Source organism: Papaver somniferum, chromosome 8 (genome assembly GCF_003573695.1).
Source record: "Papaver somniferum cultivar HN1 chromosome 8, ASM357369v1, whole genome shotgun sequence".
NCBI lineage: Eukaryota > Viridiplantae > Streptophyta > Magnoliopsida > Ranunculales > Papaveraceae > Papaver > Papaver somniferum.
The window spans coordinates 124,707,939-124,725,057 of record NC_039365.1 but is presented as its reverse complement, the minus strand read 5'-3'; the positions used below and the strand labels follow the sequence as shown (position 1 = coordinate 124,725,057).

The following is a 17,119-nucleotide window of genomic DNA, read 5'->3' as shown; positions in this document are numbered from 1 at the left end:
TTAGGAGCATTATTGTGTTCCTTTTCTTGGGTTTTGATCTCATCCTCTTGGTTAGGAAAATTACGAGATACAATATCCTTAATTACATCTTGTGCCCAGGATGGTATGTTCTTTGAACTTGAACCCATCTGATCTAGGTCTGCCAGTCGGCAGTATGCTAATGTCTCCTGTTCAAGACATTTTATACGCCGTCTTAAGGTATTCATTCCTTGTTGGAAGTCCTTTTCTAAACATTTGTTTAGATATACCTCTTGACATGTTACAGTAAAAAGTTTCTCAATAAGGACCTTATTCCCTATCTGTGAATGCTGCAGCGAATGAGTAAGAATTTCACAGTCTGTAGTATGTTGATGAACTTCCTTGCACAAGGCCAGTTTTTGTTCCATATAATCAGCCAGATTATTCTGAAGACTGAGTGCTTCTCTCTTTCCTTCACATATTCTTACAGTTAGTTGAACGATAAGTTCTGCGACATCATCTAGACTTTCAATGATCTTTCCCTTTTCTGAATATTTTTCAACATGTTTGAAAAACCTTTCCAACATCTTTCGAAATTCAGAACATGGGCAAACTAGTGAATCGAATCCTTTTTCAGAAGATTTTTCACTAGGAATTGGAGTTGAATCCAAAACATTTTTCTTGAGTTTCGATTCTTTTCTGATTAGTAACCTGACTCCCAATCAAGTCATTAATCAAAGACTTTTCTTTGATTTACGAAAAGACTTTCGAGACCAATTTCTATTGACCTTCACAGAGATATTATTCTTATTATCTTGACATACATTAACTGAATCACTCATTAGATTCATTTCTTATAGGTTGGATCGCACCAAACACAGATTGTTAGATCTTTTCGTGTTTGCCTGCTCTGATACCAATTGAAAACGCGAGGGTACACAAATATACCTCAAGCTAAAACTTATCCAACCTATAAATCCTTTCTACGAAAGTTATTATCTATGGACTGAGTCGAGACAATACAACTAATCGGTTCACACTTCGTGGGATCGTCTATGGATACGATATCGAAACAATACAACAACAAAGTATGTTACTTGATAAAAAGGTTCGGACTTAACCAAACACAATAGGATTCATTTGTCAAGTAAATAGGAATTAACGTTTGTGTAATTTACTTTAATTATAATAAAACAATTATAATGCGGAAATATTAATTAAATGACATAGCAAATTTAGTTAACGAGGAAACCGCAAATGCTGAAAAACCCCAGGACCTTGTCCAGAACTGAATACTTGCAGGATTAAGCCGCTACACAAAATTACACCTAACTTCGTATAGTTGAGACCAAGCAACTAAACCTATAGTTCACCTAGTTCTGTCTGTATTCCCACGCCTCCGACCTATGAATAAGTCACGTACTTGGAACAATTCCTTTGGTTCGTATTCCAAACAGTAAAGGAACAACAAATCTATTTGGTATCAACTCTATTCAACCAAGTGATATGAGTCGGACAAAGGCTCTTTTGTTTATCTTAACATAAACTCCTTTGTCAGGTCCTTAGATCTACCTTATGTTCAATTACTGAAGTAATCGTTTAAGATTAAGCCAACAACACAATTAATCCAAATAATTGTGTTGATGCCGATCTACTCAATTAATCAATCCAATCTATCACAAGGATAAACCGATTCTTAACATGGATCCTCTTTTACCGAAACAAGTATTGTGCACACCAAAGATTATGAACCCACAAATCAGAAATCTTCAATATCTTCTTAGTCTTCAAATCTTCTTAGATCTTCAATAATAACCTGCACACAATCACTTGAATCTCTTTTGATCAATCACGCACATAACGAAGGCTGTTAACAATGGATTATCACAAGATGGTCTTTAGAACTAACAACAGTATAAAGATTCATGTCGAAACTCTGTACTAGTTTGAGTGAATCTTATATCAGAATAGAATATTCTCAAGCATAAACAAACTAGGTGAAATCAAAGTTCAACCACCTTTAGTCAATCAAATCAATGAAAACAAAAGATAAACCGCAATTATCTAGTTTCCCAACAACGGTACACGCTAGAGCTTATCAATCCCAAAGAAGACTTTAAACTGAGCGGTCGTAAGAGATTTCGCCTAATTAGGTTACTGTCCTCTCCGAATAGGCGTCTACACCAGTAACAACACAACAAATAGGAATCTTTTTGTTACGAAGGGTTAGTTTGCAAGAAAGGCAAACTTCAAGTATTTATAGACAAGGAAGTTTGGATGCCAAGGAATTTCCAAAACCGAAAATATTCTCAAGATATTCGTTAAAGCACAAATTCGGTTTCCATAATTCCTGTAAATGCTCTGTAAAAAAATAATGATCCAAATCTCTCAGAAAATCTCTAATTAGTAAATGCACATTACTAATTCTTATTTTCCCAAAAATGAAGTTAATTACCTTAATTAAAAGACTCTTAACTTATTTATGTTTCGATCCTGGGATTCTCTTCCCTTAGCTATTAAGGAATAACTTTTTACAATTAAAAAAATAAACATTCATAGCACGTGTTCAAAGTATGTCGACGTATTTACTTTGTAAGTTCTCTTTCACACTTACAACCTTGAAACTGATTTTCCACACTTCCAAACAAGTTTAGAATTGGTTCACCTGACTTTCAAGAACTATGCGATTGATCAAATAACATTCAATCACAATCATGGGTTTAACGGTTCTACCTTCCATGTGAGTATTGTGCATAGTCACACTACCTTTCCAAAATTCGGTTGACTAGGTACTAGGATCGGTTCCCCACATATATATGGTATCTAACTTATATGTGTTGCACATGTCCATAGGATCGGTTCCTCTTTGCCTAAAAACGTGTTGCACATGTTCATAGGATCGATTCCCCTTTCTTCTATAAACCTTGTTGCACCTCATACAAGGATCGGTTCCCCTTTGTGATGTACTGCACCTCTTACTAGGATTGATTCCCGTTTCCCATATTTGGTCAGACATAAAATCACAAACCCGATCATACCATCTCAGGTGATTACTTAAGATCGGTTTCACTAATAAAAGTCATACCAATACATAAGTCAGGCCTTTGTGAATAGTTCTACCAAGAACACAAACAAATCGTGAACGGTTATACTCAATCACACATATTGGTTGTTCATAAGATATGCAATGAATAACAAAAGCAATAACGCCTGGGGATTTCCTTTTCGATTCACAAACAAGTTTATGAACTTACTTCCTTAAAACACATGTAAAACATTGTTCCCTAGGATGAAATCCTCACCTCATATCCATACGTAATCACAATAGAATTCAAATGATTATGGCGATGTCTTATCTACAAAGTTTAATGGTTAAACAATAAACCTCGTATCGTATTCCTTAATACTATGTCTATCTAGAGTTCAAATATGCTTCGCAGTTTTGTTTTCAGTATGCACGACTTGAAAGGTACGTTAGGGAATGAAACAGTTCAAGTCAAATATCACTAACCTCAAGTGGAAGGATGATTGTTGTCGTTGTAGCTCCTTACTTCTTCACATCTTGAAGTCTTCGCAATGTTTGTAATGTCTCAGTATCCTAATACTTTCAAGCTAACCTATACGAAGTTGACTCTAGTACATAATCAAGCGACTCTTAGCATGAGTTTTGATTCACTAAAATATGACAACCAAACTTGACATACCAGCGCTTGGTGGGTTCAACCGAGCTATGCTCTAACATTAAGAATTTGAACTAAAACTAATTAGATTATTAAAATACCCTTTAACTAAATGAAAAATTAAAATCAAAACTAATTAAAAAAAATCAGACAAACACATTTCTTCTTCTCCTCTCGTCTCCTCGCAGCCGAACCCCCCTCCCCTCTTCAAAAAACTGTTTTCATTTTTCATCAACGATTAACCGTTCGATGTAAAAATTTTGATCGTCGATTAAAATCAAAACCACAAATCGTGAGTACTACGAAACATTGCGCTAGATATCTACTTCCAGACGCGCATGTTGGAATCCAATTCAATCAAGCAAGTAATCGAGAAAATGAAGCACTAATCGAAGTGAGCGAGATTGTAGTGCAAAATCCGAACCCCGATTGCTCAGAGATGTATATTAGAAGGTATTTGTACCAAACTAATCTTGTATTTGATTGATTTTATTTTGTTTGAACGATTGAATAGGATTTAGAAAATGAAATTATGGTTTACAGATGTAGCTTCGACCCAAAATATCAGACGAACCTAGCCTTGTTCTTCGTTTTTTCTGTTTCAGAAAATCAGTTAGGCTAATCTTGGAAAACATATTTTAAGCCGAACATAGACTATTGTTTAGGAAAATATTAGGTTCGTCTGATTCGACTCTGTTAGGTTTTCGTACGAACTTTTTATTTGGATAGTTTCAGAAATTCATTGATGTCCGGCTGATTTTGATAATGTTCGGCTGATTTTGGTATTGCTAAGGAAGTACAATCCAAAAGTTGTTGATTATGAAGTAATAATAATATTTTGTCATGACTGACTAATTATCTAAGTCATTACCGATATTCACTTTCACAAAGTACATAACTAAAAGAACTGCCTGGATCTCCTCTGAATGGAATCAGGGTGAGAATCCAGCATCAGGGAGAAGATCCAAGGATATGATGTCGACATATTTTACTTCGAAATAAAAAGTTGTGCTGTACTCTTTTTCCCTTCGATCGAGATTAGTTTTTCTCACGGGTTTTTGTTTCTCGAAAAGGTTTTTTAGCGAGGCAACGATAACTGCACCAGCTATACGTTAAATGTTGAAAACCTGAAAATCGCGTTGGTGTTGTTGAACAATATCCGAATCAAAGAAACGAAACATGATAGTTTGTCAAGCGAAACACTTCTGGAATCAGCACAATGAAACAAGGATCGCATTGAAAATAGTTTTCAACACAAGTCAACTAGTAATATTAATACTACTATTATTTTGCATCAATACTGGGTTTTCATCAATCAACTATAAAACACAAAAAGGATGCTATGTATGGTTTTAATGAGACAACATATGCGAGTCCAACATTGTTCAAAATTTTCTTAATTTTGTACTCTTTTTTCTTAGTTTAGGTTTTTTCCCTTTGAATTTCCTGGCGAGATTTTAATGAGGCAATTGGCTTAGAGTGGTCATCAATCAGAGAAACTAGATCTGAAAAATTATATCTGAAGCACTATATTTGAAACACCATATGTGAAGCATTATACATGAAGCACTACTGCTAGACCCCACAAGGGAGAGTGTTGTAAGACTTTTGACCCGTACAACCCATGGGTAGGCAGGTTTTACGTCCTACTCATATGTAATAGTAGGCAGGTTTGTATGTTGACATCTAATGAATACAGTATATCTATCTTCTCTATATTTTCTCCTCAACAATTATGTGGGGGGCAACTAAATACTCCGGACACCAGCATCGGTGCAGAATTCGGTGGGTGTTTTTTATTTTATTTTTATTTTCCTCCCGAGTGACCGGCTGTGTAACTAAAAGTCTGAAACGGATGGAGGCTCTGGACTCTCTGCTCACTACTCCGTACCCCGTACGGTTACAAACCCCCAAATGGGCCTTCGTGTTCATCAAAAATGAAAAGCAGACTTCTCGATTATTGGTTACAGACTTACAGTACTTTATGAAACTGCCTTTTAAAAGCTTAAGTTCCAGTTTAATGCTAAACTATACAAAGAAAATTTTGATCAAAAGATATTAAGTTTATTCCAATTGTTATTTTACTAGTTAAGGTAGTAAATAAATCCGATGAAATACCTTGTTCTAGAGGGTAATTCCCTTTCTAATATATATATATATCTTAACTTAATTTCGTATGACTCGTTTTTCGTTAATGGTGCCACATTATGCATGATCTATATGAACATCATCCATGTTCCACAAACCTCCCCAATAAGCTCCCTCCTCCACATCGTCTATGAAATCACTAGGCCTGATGTTTTCATGGTCATCTTGAAACATCACAGGGCGGCATTGTTCGTCCTCTAAATTTGTGCACATTAATAACTCCATAGCTTGCTTATTATCCACTTGTGCCGAAGTCACGGTCTCCTCTACTTGTTTCTGTTTAGCTTCCTGTTGATCTTGTTGCTGCTGCTGTTGTTGTCTGCGAAATTGCTGTCGTCTCAAAGCACTAGTTCTGGGCTTGTCTTGTCTCCGCCTATTAGGCTTAGTGATCTTAAAATGAGTTCTCCAGTAATTTTTGATCTCGTTATCAGTTCTTCCCGGTAGACATCGGGCAATCATAGACCATCTGTTTTATGTTTTATGCGGGTATGAATAATCAGTAGCCGTTTAAATTCCAATATAATCAAGAAGGAAAACTGCATAGCAAGTGAAATAAAATTTGTTTCTGACATACTTATTGCCCCACAAGGAATGCAACTCTGTGATGATACTCTGCTCTTGTGGTGTCAATTGCCCTTTCTTCAGCCCAGGTTTAAGGTAATTCACCCACCTTAACCTGCAGCTCTTTCCGCTCCTATTCAACCCTGAAGATATTACACAAAGAAAGAGTTCAGGTAGAAGAGAAGCAATGGTACTCTACTCATGGAACCAAATTACTAAATAGTCTTAACCACAGTTTTTTGTTAGCTGGGTCACAAATGCAGCCAGTGCAAATTCAAACAAACCCGAAAACATTTTAGTACCAAAACACATTCTATCAGTTCTATATATAGTCTAATCACAAGATGCATTAATTATAAATACCTGCACACTTAGCAACACAACTCCATCTTCCTTCACCGTGCATACTAACATACTCATTAAGCAACCTATCTTCTTCAGCTGTCCATGGACCCTTTCTTAACCCTTTGTCTGTCATTCCCCAGCCATCAACTCCCGCCATTTTTGCAAAGAACTTTAAACTTTCACTTAAGATTAAGATGGAGATACAAGCATGGATTAACCAAATTAAGTTGGTTAGTCTATCTAATCCATATTTATAAATAGACACTGGAAGTACAACATTCTGTACTGAAGGTCACTATCTAGTGACTCATCAAGTCGCTTTCAAATATACATCACTCTCTTTACATCTGTGTAACTGTAAAGCATAACAGTAAATAGAAGATTTCCTGAAATCGATCTACATCTGTATATGATCTTTCTGCCAATACATTTGAGTTCCGTATCAAGGAGACAAACCTCTTAGATTTATAAATCGCTAAACACGTATAATTAAGATAATGATTATCAGCAATATCTGTTCAAGATACGCAATTAACATTAATGATATAATTAACTCAAAAGGCGTCGCATAAGTGCGCTTAGTAGACTCTAGTCGGGACCAAGCCTATGTTTGGAGTATCTGTCCGATTAGCACCCGCCAACCATAGCTTTAGCTACACGCAGCACTTGACTAAAATTTAAAGAGGCTTAAAAGGAATTCCAGATTACGTTCACATCGAACACGTTATAAATGTAGATATGTGTGCTAAGTAGCTAGAGGCGACATCTTTATTTTATGGATTGTTGTTCACCATACTCATAACCGCAACCAAGTTACATGACGTATAGATTATAATGGAGAAACTAATTAGCAATTCGGCTGTGTATGATTCCATCCTGCACAATTTGGTTATAAGCTATCACAATTTGGTCATAAGTTATTTGTTGCTCAGGCTTTTAAGATCTTAATTCAGATATCATCGTATATTAAAGTGGATTATCCATCAAACTAGTTATAGTTTATGGTATTTGTGACCTTAAAACGGCTAAAATTCCATCAAAAAGAATGTTTCCAATTTAAATTGAAAAGTTGGTAAAGATGATTATGTATGCATATTTACTGATCATCGTAATCATAACACTAAAAGTAGATTCGCAATCTAAGCCGAAAGTACTAGTGGGTTTGTTAAATGTTTTCACGAAAGTGCTTTGGAACCAATGGTTAAACAACAGTTATTAATTTGCTTTAGATATTATTAGTATGAGAAGAGAAAATTTTTACTTAACTGCTCGAAAAGAAGAATTAGGACGCCACGTTCTGATAATGGGGTCTATTATTATAGGTGTGTCAAGTACGGACCGACCTTCATAATCTCATAGAGAACACGTAAAAAAGGATTCGAATTTTAGGACATTGTTTATGTATTGTTTAAATCAATTAATTGAAATAGATACTGATCCTAGGATTAATTTTGATTATCTCAAACATTTATTTTTTTGCCGGGATGGAATTGCACAAATCACTCCTAAAGACATTCTTCTCTTAGAATTTCCCTTTGCAAAGAGCATGTGGTTAGCATCATGTCATAATCCCTCTTCTTCAGTTGAAGTTCAGCAATGGCACATTGGATGACCAAATGGAATATGGTTCTAATGGAATGTACATGTGATAAGAAAGTCTGAATTTCATTTTGTACTCTAAGTGACCATACGGTTTGCTAAGAAAGCAAAATATGTCAAATCTCTCAAAAGTTATTCTTGTAATGAGTATAGGTACAAAAACAGGAGGGAACATACTCAAGCCCTCAAGGCGGAACCATAGTTGCTCCACCACCAACCAGGGAACCAAGAGTGCGAAGGCCAAATCAGGGATCCTAATAAAGATGGAAAAAAAATCTATTATACAAAGACACAAGGGTACACAAATAACTGGTCTGGTTCTTATGGATTAATCTAATGTCTTATTTTTTTTTCCTTGGCAGTGAAACATCAAGGATGCATGGTCTTCGAGCAAGTTCAATGGGATACATCTAATTTCTCAGTTTGGCAGGCCAGATGGATGGTCAAAGTTAACTTTGGGCAGTGGACATGAGGTTTATCGAGACAAACAAATTCGACCGTTGCACTTTGAAACGATCGGCTCCATCTGAGCCGATAATCGGCCCCATCTGAGACGAGCCTCGGTTCCAGTTTAGATGAGCCTCAGCTCAATGTGGCTCGACAGCGGTAAATTTCCAACTCCAAAAAAACGGCCACATTTCCAACTCCCTATAAATTCAATTTAACTTCAATCTTCTCTACTCACAACAATTTCTTTTCTTCTCTACATAATATCAACTCAAGTCCAATCTTCTCTATATCTCTTCAACTTAAATCCAATCTTCTTTATATCTTTTCAACAAAAATTCAATCTTCTATAAAGTGTTCCAAACACATATTTAACACCCATTTAATTACCATTGCTCCTCGATTTCAAGATTTTATTCGACAAATAAATAGAAAACCACCTAAAAATAAACACAATGAAGTTTTACCAGGGAGAGGAAAAGATCTGGAGGAAGATAACAATGCATGGCTGCTCTCATGTCCAGGTTAGCAATTAATGAAGGTCATCTGTCGACAAAGGTGTTGGAGTTTTGTTCCGTATACAAAAACATATGGCTGAAAATAGACTTTTGGTAACAGTTTTGCAGCTGAAAACAGTAATCTAATGCTGTCAAAACCGTGGCTAAAGGGAAGTTTCGGGTTTGGAATGTCTACAAGGTTTACTTGGATTAGGAAACTTGTATGACTGTTTGGAGGAGTGTTTTCCAACTTTAGGGTTTCCTAATTAAGGTGTTATACTATTTTAAGGAGTTTTCTAAGACTTGAGGAGCAAGGATGTAACTACTACATAAGAGGGATTATATGGTGAGGAGAAATCATTCTCTTGGTTAATTCTCTTGTAGAATCCTCTCTTTATGAGAGATATTGGGTCACAACCTTTGTGTCTTACGATGGTGGGTGACGGGACAAAATCTATGTGAGAATAGAGACTTGTAGTGAGAACGGGTATGAGAGAAATCTAGAGTTTCTAGGGTTCGTATGGGAGAAGCTAGAATTCATGATGTTCTTTATGTTCTTGTCTAAAGTCGAAGCAACCATGGCGGTGGAAGTTTATGGAAGAAGAAGAAGAACAAAGGAAGAGGTAAACTCTTCGTAATATGTCTTGTTGTTTCTAACGTTTAGCGCTAGTGGGTTACATAACTAGTTGATTATATGATATGTGACGATGTAATAACTTGTTATGATAATGAAAATTCTCGGGGTGGTTTTGGCCGTGAATGTAGCCTACAAAGGTGAACCACGTAATATTTGTGTCGTGTGTGATTGTCTATTATCGTATTATTGATCATATATTCGTGCTAGTATTATCCGATCATGCTAATCTAAAGATGTAAGAGACGGATTCGAGCTAGTTATCTAAAGTAGGATGTTTTATGGAATTAACTTCTATGGAAACATGCCTGTTCGAGATGAAGGTAACCTCGGTTTCCCGACAAGTGGTGCGGTGAGCGTGGATAAAGATGGCAGTGATTCGATATTTTGAACAAGAGGTTTAAAAGAAGAGAAAGTCTTGGTTCGTAGCAGAATGATATATATCATGAAGATGATGAGTAAATCAAGACCGAACAAATTAAGAATAGGACGACATCAAGAAATATTCGACAACTTTGCTTGATGTGACTATGATTTGTGTTGAAGGTGTTTTCTTTACGAGAGAAGATCGTTCGAGGGTTCATCTGGCGTCTGCAAATATTTTCAGGAGAATATTTTGAATCATGGTGGTTCTAGGTGACAATCGTTCATACACAACATATGAAGATTGTAACATGTTTTGTCTACATGGAGGATGACTCAAGATTGTTAGTTCTTGGAGTTGGTTAAGTCCGTTTGGAATTGTTTGGTGACTCAGATCAAAAAATGTCAAGTGTTAGACATGTGTCGAAAAAGGAATATTCTACAAAAGATGGAACAATGAATGATCATGGCGACGAAGTAGTTTGATACAAGTCATCCAGAAACTTGGATAAATTATTTAAAGAAATTGTTTGTTGTGATGCTAGAAGATCGACAAATGGCGATTCCGGTGGTGCAAGTGCAAATAAGTAAAATTTAGCTTAGGTGGTGGTTCAAGCTCAAAGTACAAGAAAATTTTGATTCGTGCTAGTGATGATATCAGTGAGGATGGCCTTGTATAAGGTAGTACACATTCATGCTTTGTTGGAGTGGACGAAGGTTTTGTTCACGTCACAAAAAGTGGTGATTGTTTGGGTTTTGTTCCGTATACAAAACCATATGGCTGAAAATATACTTTAGCTAACAGTTTTGCAGCAGAAAACAGTGATCTAATGCTGTCATAACCGTGGCTAAAGGGCAGTTTCGGGTTTGGAATGTCTACAAGGTTTACTTGGATTATGAAACTTGTATGAGGGTTTGGAGGAGTGTTTTCCAAGTTTATGGTTTCCTAATTAAGGTGTTAGACTATTTTTAGGAGTTTTCTAAGACTTGGGGAGCAAGGATGTAACTATTATATAAGAGGGATTATATGGTGACGAGAAATCATTCTCTTGGTTAATTCTCTTGTAGAATCCTCTCTTTATGAGAGATATTGGGTCAAAACCTTTGTGTCTTACGATGGTTGGTGATGGGACAAAATCTATGTGAGAAGAGAGACTTGTAGTGAGAATGGGTATGGGAGAAATCTAGGGTTTCTAGGGTTCGTATGGGAGAAGCTAGAATTCATGATGTTCTTCATGTTCTTGTCTAAAGTCGAAGCAACCATGGCGGTGGAAGTTTATGGAAGAAGGAGAACAAAGGAAGAGGTAAACTCTTCGTAATATGTCTTGTTGTTTCTAACGTTTAGCGCTAGTGGGTTACATAACTAGTTGATTATATGATGTGTAACGATGTAATAACTTTTTATGATAATGAAGATTCTCGGGGTGGTTTTGGTCGTGGATGTAGCCTGCAAAGGTGAACCACGTAATATTTGTGTCGTGTGTGATTGTCTATTATCGTATTATTAATCATATATTCGTGCTAGTATTATCCGATCATGCTAATCTAAAGATGTCAGAGACGGATTCGATCTAGTTATCTAAAGTAGGATGTTTTATGGAATTGACTTCTATAGAAACATGTCTGATCGAGATGAACGTAACCTCGGTTTCTCGAAAAAAGGTTGAGCGGGATAGTTTTTTATAGAAAACAAGAGGTGGTTGGTACGAAGTTCATAAATTTTATGACCAACTTCCTCGTGGTGTTAAAATTATTATCGATCGATTTCTTTGGTTTACTTTGTACCATATCAAAGCGCATAAAAATTCGCCCAAACTGGTGGGTATATTGATGGAGCGTTGGTGGTATACTACACACACATTTCATTTGGGAAAAAACATGAACTGAGTATCCATATAATAAATACCTTAGTAATTTTTGTATCTTTAACACGGTCATACCCTTCCATAACAGGATTGCTACCACCATGCAATTGTTGATTATAAATGCCTTTAAACCGGAATTAGCAATTCCGCCACCTCTCAAAATTGAATGATTTCGTTGTGTTGTTACTTCGAAGTACAATGAAAGTGTATCTTTGTATCATTGTTCGGCTAACCAACTATGTTGGTCAAATGGAGGATCATCTCCAGCTCCAGAAGGTATCTCAAGTAGGAAATACAAATCTAACGGTGTTATGCCTAAAATAAAAAATAATTTGTTCATTTCATTTGTAATACTCGTATTGATTGTATAAATATAAATCAAAAGATAAAGCATACCTATTCGAAGTCATGACAAACTCAAACTCAAGTGGGTGGCTAGAGGCGTTGCAAGATATAGAAAAGGCTATCACTTATGATTGAGAGTCCACTATATTAGTTGAATTATACATTTTTATCGATCTCGCATGTTGTGGGGGGTCAAACATTGAAGGTTGCCGGGGCATCCTTGAGATAAGTACGCCAATCCATTTCTTTAGCTTTATATCAGTGTACAATATTTAGCAACTGCAATACGCTAATACATTCCTTAGAGGCTTAGACTAAATATAGTTTACTTTTCTTTATATGTATTTTACTCCATCTCTGGTGGTATGCATGTTTCACATTGGTGTACCAAGACTTTTCAACTACACGACGAATTTTTGGCCAATGATAGTAGGGTATGAAGGTGATAATTGGCAGCAAAGACAACAAAATAATGAGAGGGATAACCTTCATGTGTGGAGGTCCCAAATGTCGATTAGGAACAAATATAATGATTTTTGGAGTCCGTATGAGGATTTTGAAGAATACAACACTGAGACGGTCAGAAGGATAGAAAACTTTTCACTACAGTGCAAGGTGTTGTATAGTCCTGTCAGTAACATTGGTGTTTATTTTTTGGAGAGAGATGTGCTAGACAGTTATTGGTCGAGTGGGAGTTCCACTCAATCCTCCAAGAATAACTACTTTGTACGGGTCGAAATACTTAGAGCTAAAGGTGTAGCGCCCCCAAAGCTAGCAGCTGACTAATCCAAGAGATTAACTAAATAAAGAGGCACTACGAATCTAAACCAAATACTTAAGCATTCAATTAAGAAATCTGTTATAAAAACATAACCCAAAACTAGCCCCGCTCAGAAATATATATATATATATATATACAAGAACTTCTCTCAAATGATACATATACAATGGTTATTTGGTTTACAAATATAATATGCAACATAATAAACATAGCAGAAGTTAAACAACTAACGAGCTCGACCCTTGAAGCTTTCGCTGCGCAACTCTGATCTGTCTCTGAAACTGAAAGTGGGAATGGGTGAGCACATCATCCGTAAAAGGGGTGCAGTAGGAATAACATTTAACTTTTAAGTAATCATGGCAAGATTTGGAAAACAATAATGTTTTCCGAAACATTAAAGAGTGACCAAGTCACTGAAATAAACAAAAATGTATATGGACAAACTCCTTCTTCAAACAATGTATAATATTCGTGCCACACTCATTAGATATTGATATCACCAAGACTATGATGACCCACTCTAAGCATAAAAACAGAATTCATGTAGGTATAATTATGAAGGAGCGTATCCTATTGTTGATGGTGGTTTTTAGCTTAGGGTTAAAATCGTACAATTGACATGACATCACTATGACCATTAGCACATTTATTGAATCGATCAGCATGCCTATGTAAGAATTACCAGGGTAGCTTTTTTTTTATGTGTCATGTTCCACTGCAGAACCCTTAACATTGACCGACATCATCTATGCCAAACGCTAATTCTCATGCTACCGCGCCAAGGCATGCCAACCATGCCAGATGCACCACTGTGCCAGTGGCAAACCATGCCAGCCACATCTCCGAGCCAAGGCATGCCAGCCACATCTCCGAGCCAAGGCATGCCAGCCACATCTCTGTGCCAAATCCAACCATGCCACCCGCACCACTGTGCCAATGGCAAACCACCAGCCACATCTCCACGCCAAGGCATGCCAACTATGCCAGCCGCACCACTGTGCCAATGGAAAACCATGCCAGCCACATCTCCACGCCAAGGCATGCCAAACCCTTGCCCCACCATGCCAGCCCAACCACACCTTGCCTTGGCCCCAACCATGCTAGCCGCACCATGCGCCAATGGCATGCCAAACCCTTGGCCCCACCATGCCAAGCCAACCGCGCCTTGCCTTGGACCCAACCATGCTATTCGCACCATGCGCCAATGGCATGCCAAACCCTTGGCCCCGCCATGCCAAGCCAACCGCCCCTTGCCTTGGCCCCACCATGCCTAGCCGTCCGTACCAAACCCTTGGCCCCACTATGCCAAGCCATCCGTGCCATTGGCCTTGGCCCCACCATGCCGGCCTTCCGCATGCGGCTACCAAAACGAAGGCGTGCGACGATTAACGCCACCCTTCCATCCTGGATGCAAATCCTAGCCGTCCAAGGTTGCCAAACAGTGCATAGTAACCTTTGGCCCAAAACCCTAGTTTTGGCCACGCCAAAACCGTGCCAAGGCATGCCATGCCACATGTGCCAATGGAATGATAACCACCTTGCCGCGCCACACCATTCCGGCTTTCCCTATGCGGCTACCAAAACGAAGACGTACGACGATCAACTGCCACCCTTCCATCCTAGATGCAAATCCTAGCCGTCCAAGGTCGCCAAACAACGCATGGTAACCTTTGGCCCCAAACCCTAGTTTTGGCCATGCCAAACCGCGCCAAGGCATGCCATGCCACATGTGCCAATGGCATGCCAACCACCTTTCCGCACCATACCATTCCGGCCTTCCCTATGCGACTACCAAAACGAAGGCGTGCGACGATCAACGGTCACCCTTCCATCCTTGATGCAAATCCTAGCCGTCCAAGGTATCCAAACAACACATGGTAACCTTTGGCCCAAAACCCTAGTTTTGTCCACGCATGTGCCAATGGCATGCCAACCACCTTGCCGCGCTATACCATGCCGGCCTTCCCCATGCGGCTACCAAAACGAAGGCGCGCGACGATCAACGACCACCCTTCCATCCTTGATGCAAATCCTAGCCGTCCAAGGTCGCCAAACAACGCATGGTAACCTTTGGCCCAAAACCCTAGCTTTGGCCACGCCAAACCGCGCCAAGGCATGCCATGCCACATGTGCCAAATGGCATGCCAATCACCTTGCCGCGCCATACCATGCCGGACTTCCCTATGCGAGTACCAAAACGAAGGCCTGCAACAATCAACGACCACTTTTTCATCTAAGATGCAAATCTTAGCCATCCAAGGTTACCAGCTAACGCATGGAAACCTTTGGCCCTAGTTTGGTCGCGCCTAAACAAAGCCTCAACCCTAACTTTTGGCCGCGCCTAAACTGGGCCGCATTAAAGCCATACTGATCATACTTTCATTCCACTGGCTACCAAACGAAAGGTTGCAATAAACAACGACTACCTTCCTCTTAAGATGCAAAATCTCGATCGTTCAAGGTCACTACCGAGACGGCAAGTCTCCCAATCTCAACTTTCCAGACAAAAACAACATGCTACATGTTTTCCACGAAAACACTCGAGACATCAACACATGTCACAAACTGGGGGATGCTCATTGGGTATTGGTTTGGCGGTTTATAGCATGCGACGTACACTACGCTCGTTATAAGAAAGTGTCATAAGGATGAGGCGGTTAGTAAATACAGGGAGTAATGGTGAAACGCTTTCTTTTATAGAAAATCAATTCCAAGCGTTACCAGTTACCACCTCCTCCCATTTACTCACCCGTTTTCCATTTCTTAATGAGATCATAGTACGTTTCACTTCGACTTGTATAAATAGGCATTACCTATTTCCACCGAACAACAAGTTCTGGTCGGGAGCATACAACACTTAGAAAACGTTTGCTAGCTTTCTCATCTGTTAGCTTCCCACTTTCTGATACAAGTCACACAACAACTACTCTTCCAGAATCAACTGTTCTGGTCTCAACACTCTCTTCACTTCCCTCCCCAAAACCAACCCTTCTCCTCCTCTTTGTGACCGAAGAAAGTATGGAACGGCCATTTCTTAGTTTAGGCCGGATTTGAACAGATTGATCTCTCAAATCTAAAGTACTCCCTTGCAGTACATTGTTTAGGGTTTAAACTCGTTTCTCACCCGTACGCCCGAAATTACCGAAATTAGCAGAAACTGTTTTCACCCTCAAACAATTGACGACCACAGTGGGAGATTGATATTTCGGTTACAATGTCAATTTTCGACCATCGATCTCATGCTTCGACCCAGACATCAAGGCGGTAGAAGCAGGCGATCCGCTCAGGGATCGACGACTCAGTTACCAGATGACCCGATTATCAGTGTTGACACGACGAGGGATGAATGAGGACTGCCTAGAGGTTAAAAGAGAACGATCCAACCAGGGGTCGACGACTCGATTATCAGATGAGACGACTGGGGACTTTCCACAATCACGGCGGTGCCTCCCGTAAAACTCGGTCTTACATCCGGAAGATTATCTTTTCATCAGGAGACCTGAAAAACTGAGTAAGTCTTACCTAGACAAAATACATGGTTTGCTATTTCAAGTTTTCACGGGAATGATAAAATCGATAGCCATGTTATGTTTCACCCCATGTCATCTACCGACACTCAATACTCACGGTTCCATGGTTTTCCTGGGATGTTTGCGTCACTTGCAATGGTAACTAAGACAACTTCATTCCCAAAACAATCCATTCCAAAAAAAATCATTCCAAAAGAATAATCCAAAACCCTCAAGGTAACATTTTTCTATCAACCCAAAAATCCAGGAAATCAAAACCATAAACTAGGCGTTTCATTTGCGTTTCAAAAAAAAACCTAAAAATAAGAAGTTCAGAAGACAGAAATACATTCAAGGAAAGTTTTTCAACAATGGCATGATCTTATT

The 17,119-nt window shown here is 38.6% G+C and overlaps 1 protein-coding gene across 1 annotated transcript; it reads right to left on the bottom strand.

Moving 5' to 3' along the window:
* Positions 1-5,751: 5,751 nt before the first annotated feature.
* On the bottom strand, positions 5,752-6,884 carry LOC113302312 (transcription factor MYB82-like). The gene is made up of 3 exons (XM_026551221.1): positions 6,711-6,884; positions 6,361-6,490; positions 5,752-6,252 (listed from the first exon to the last, which is right to left on the bottom strand). Exons 1-3 carry the CDS (start codon positions 6,847-6,849, stop codon positions 5,844-5,846), a joined length of 678 nt encoding a protein of 225 aa, XP_026407006.1. The 5' UTR covers positions 6,850-6,884; the 3' UTR covers positions 5,752-5,843.
* Between the last annotated feature and the right edge of the window lie 10,235 nt (positions 6,885-17,119).

Excerpts from the sequence above, each read along its gene's own strand:
- LOC113302312 (XM_026551221.1), bottom strand. The coding sequence starts at position 6,849 with ATGGCGGGAGTTGATGGCTGGGGAATGACAGACAAAGGGTTAAGAAAG. Across the intron at positions 6,491-6,710 it reads TTGTGTTGCTAAGTGTGCAG|GGTTGAATAGGAGCGGAAAG; the intron begins GTATTTATAATT and ends TAATATCTTCAG. Across the intron at positions 6,253-6,360 it reads CATTCCTTGTGGGGCAATAA|ATGGTCTATGATTGCCCGAT; the intron begins GTATGTCAGAAA and ends AACATAAAACAG.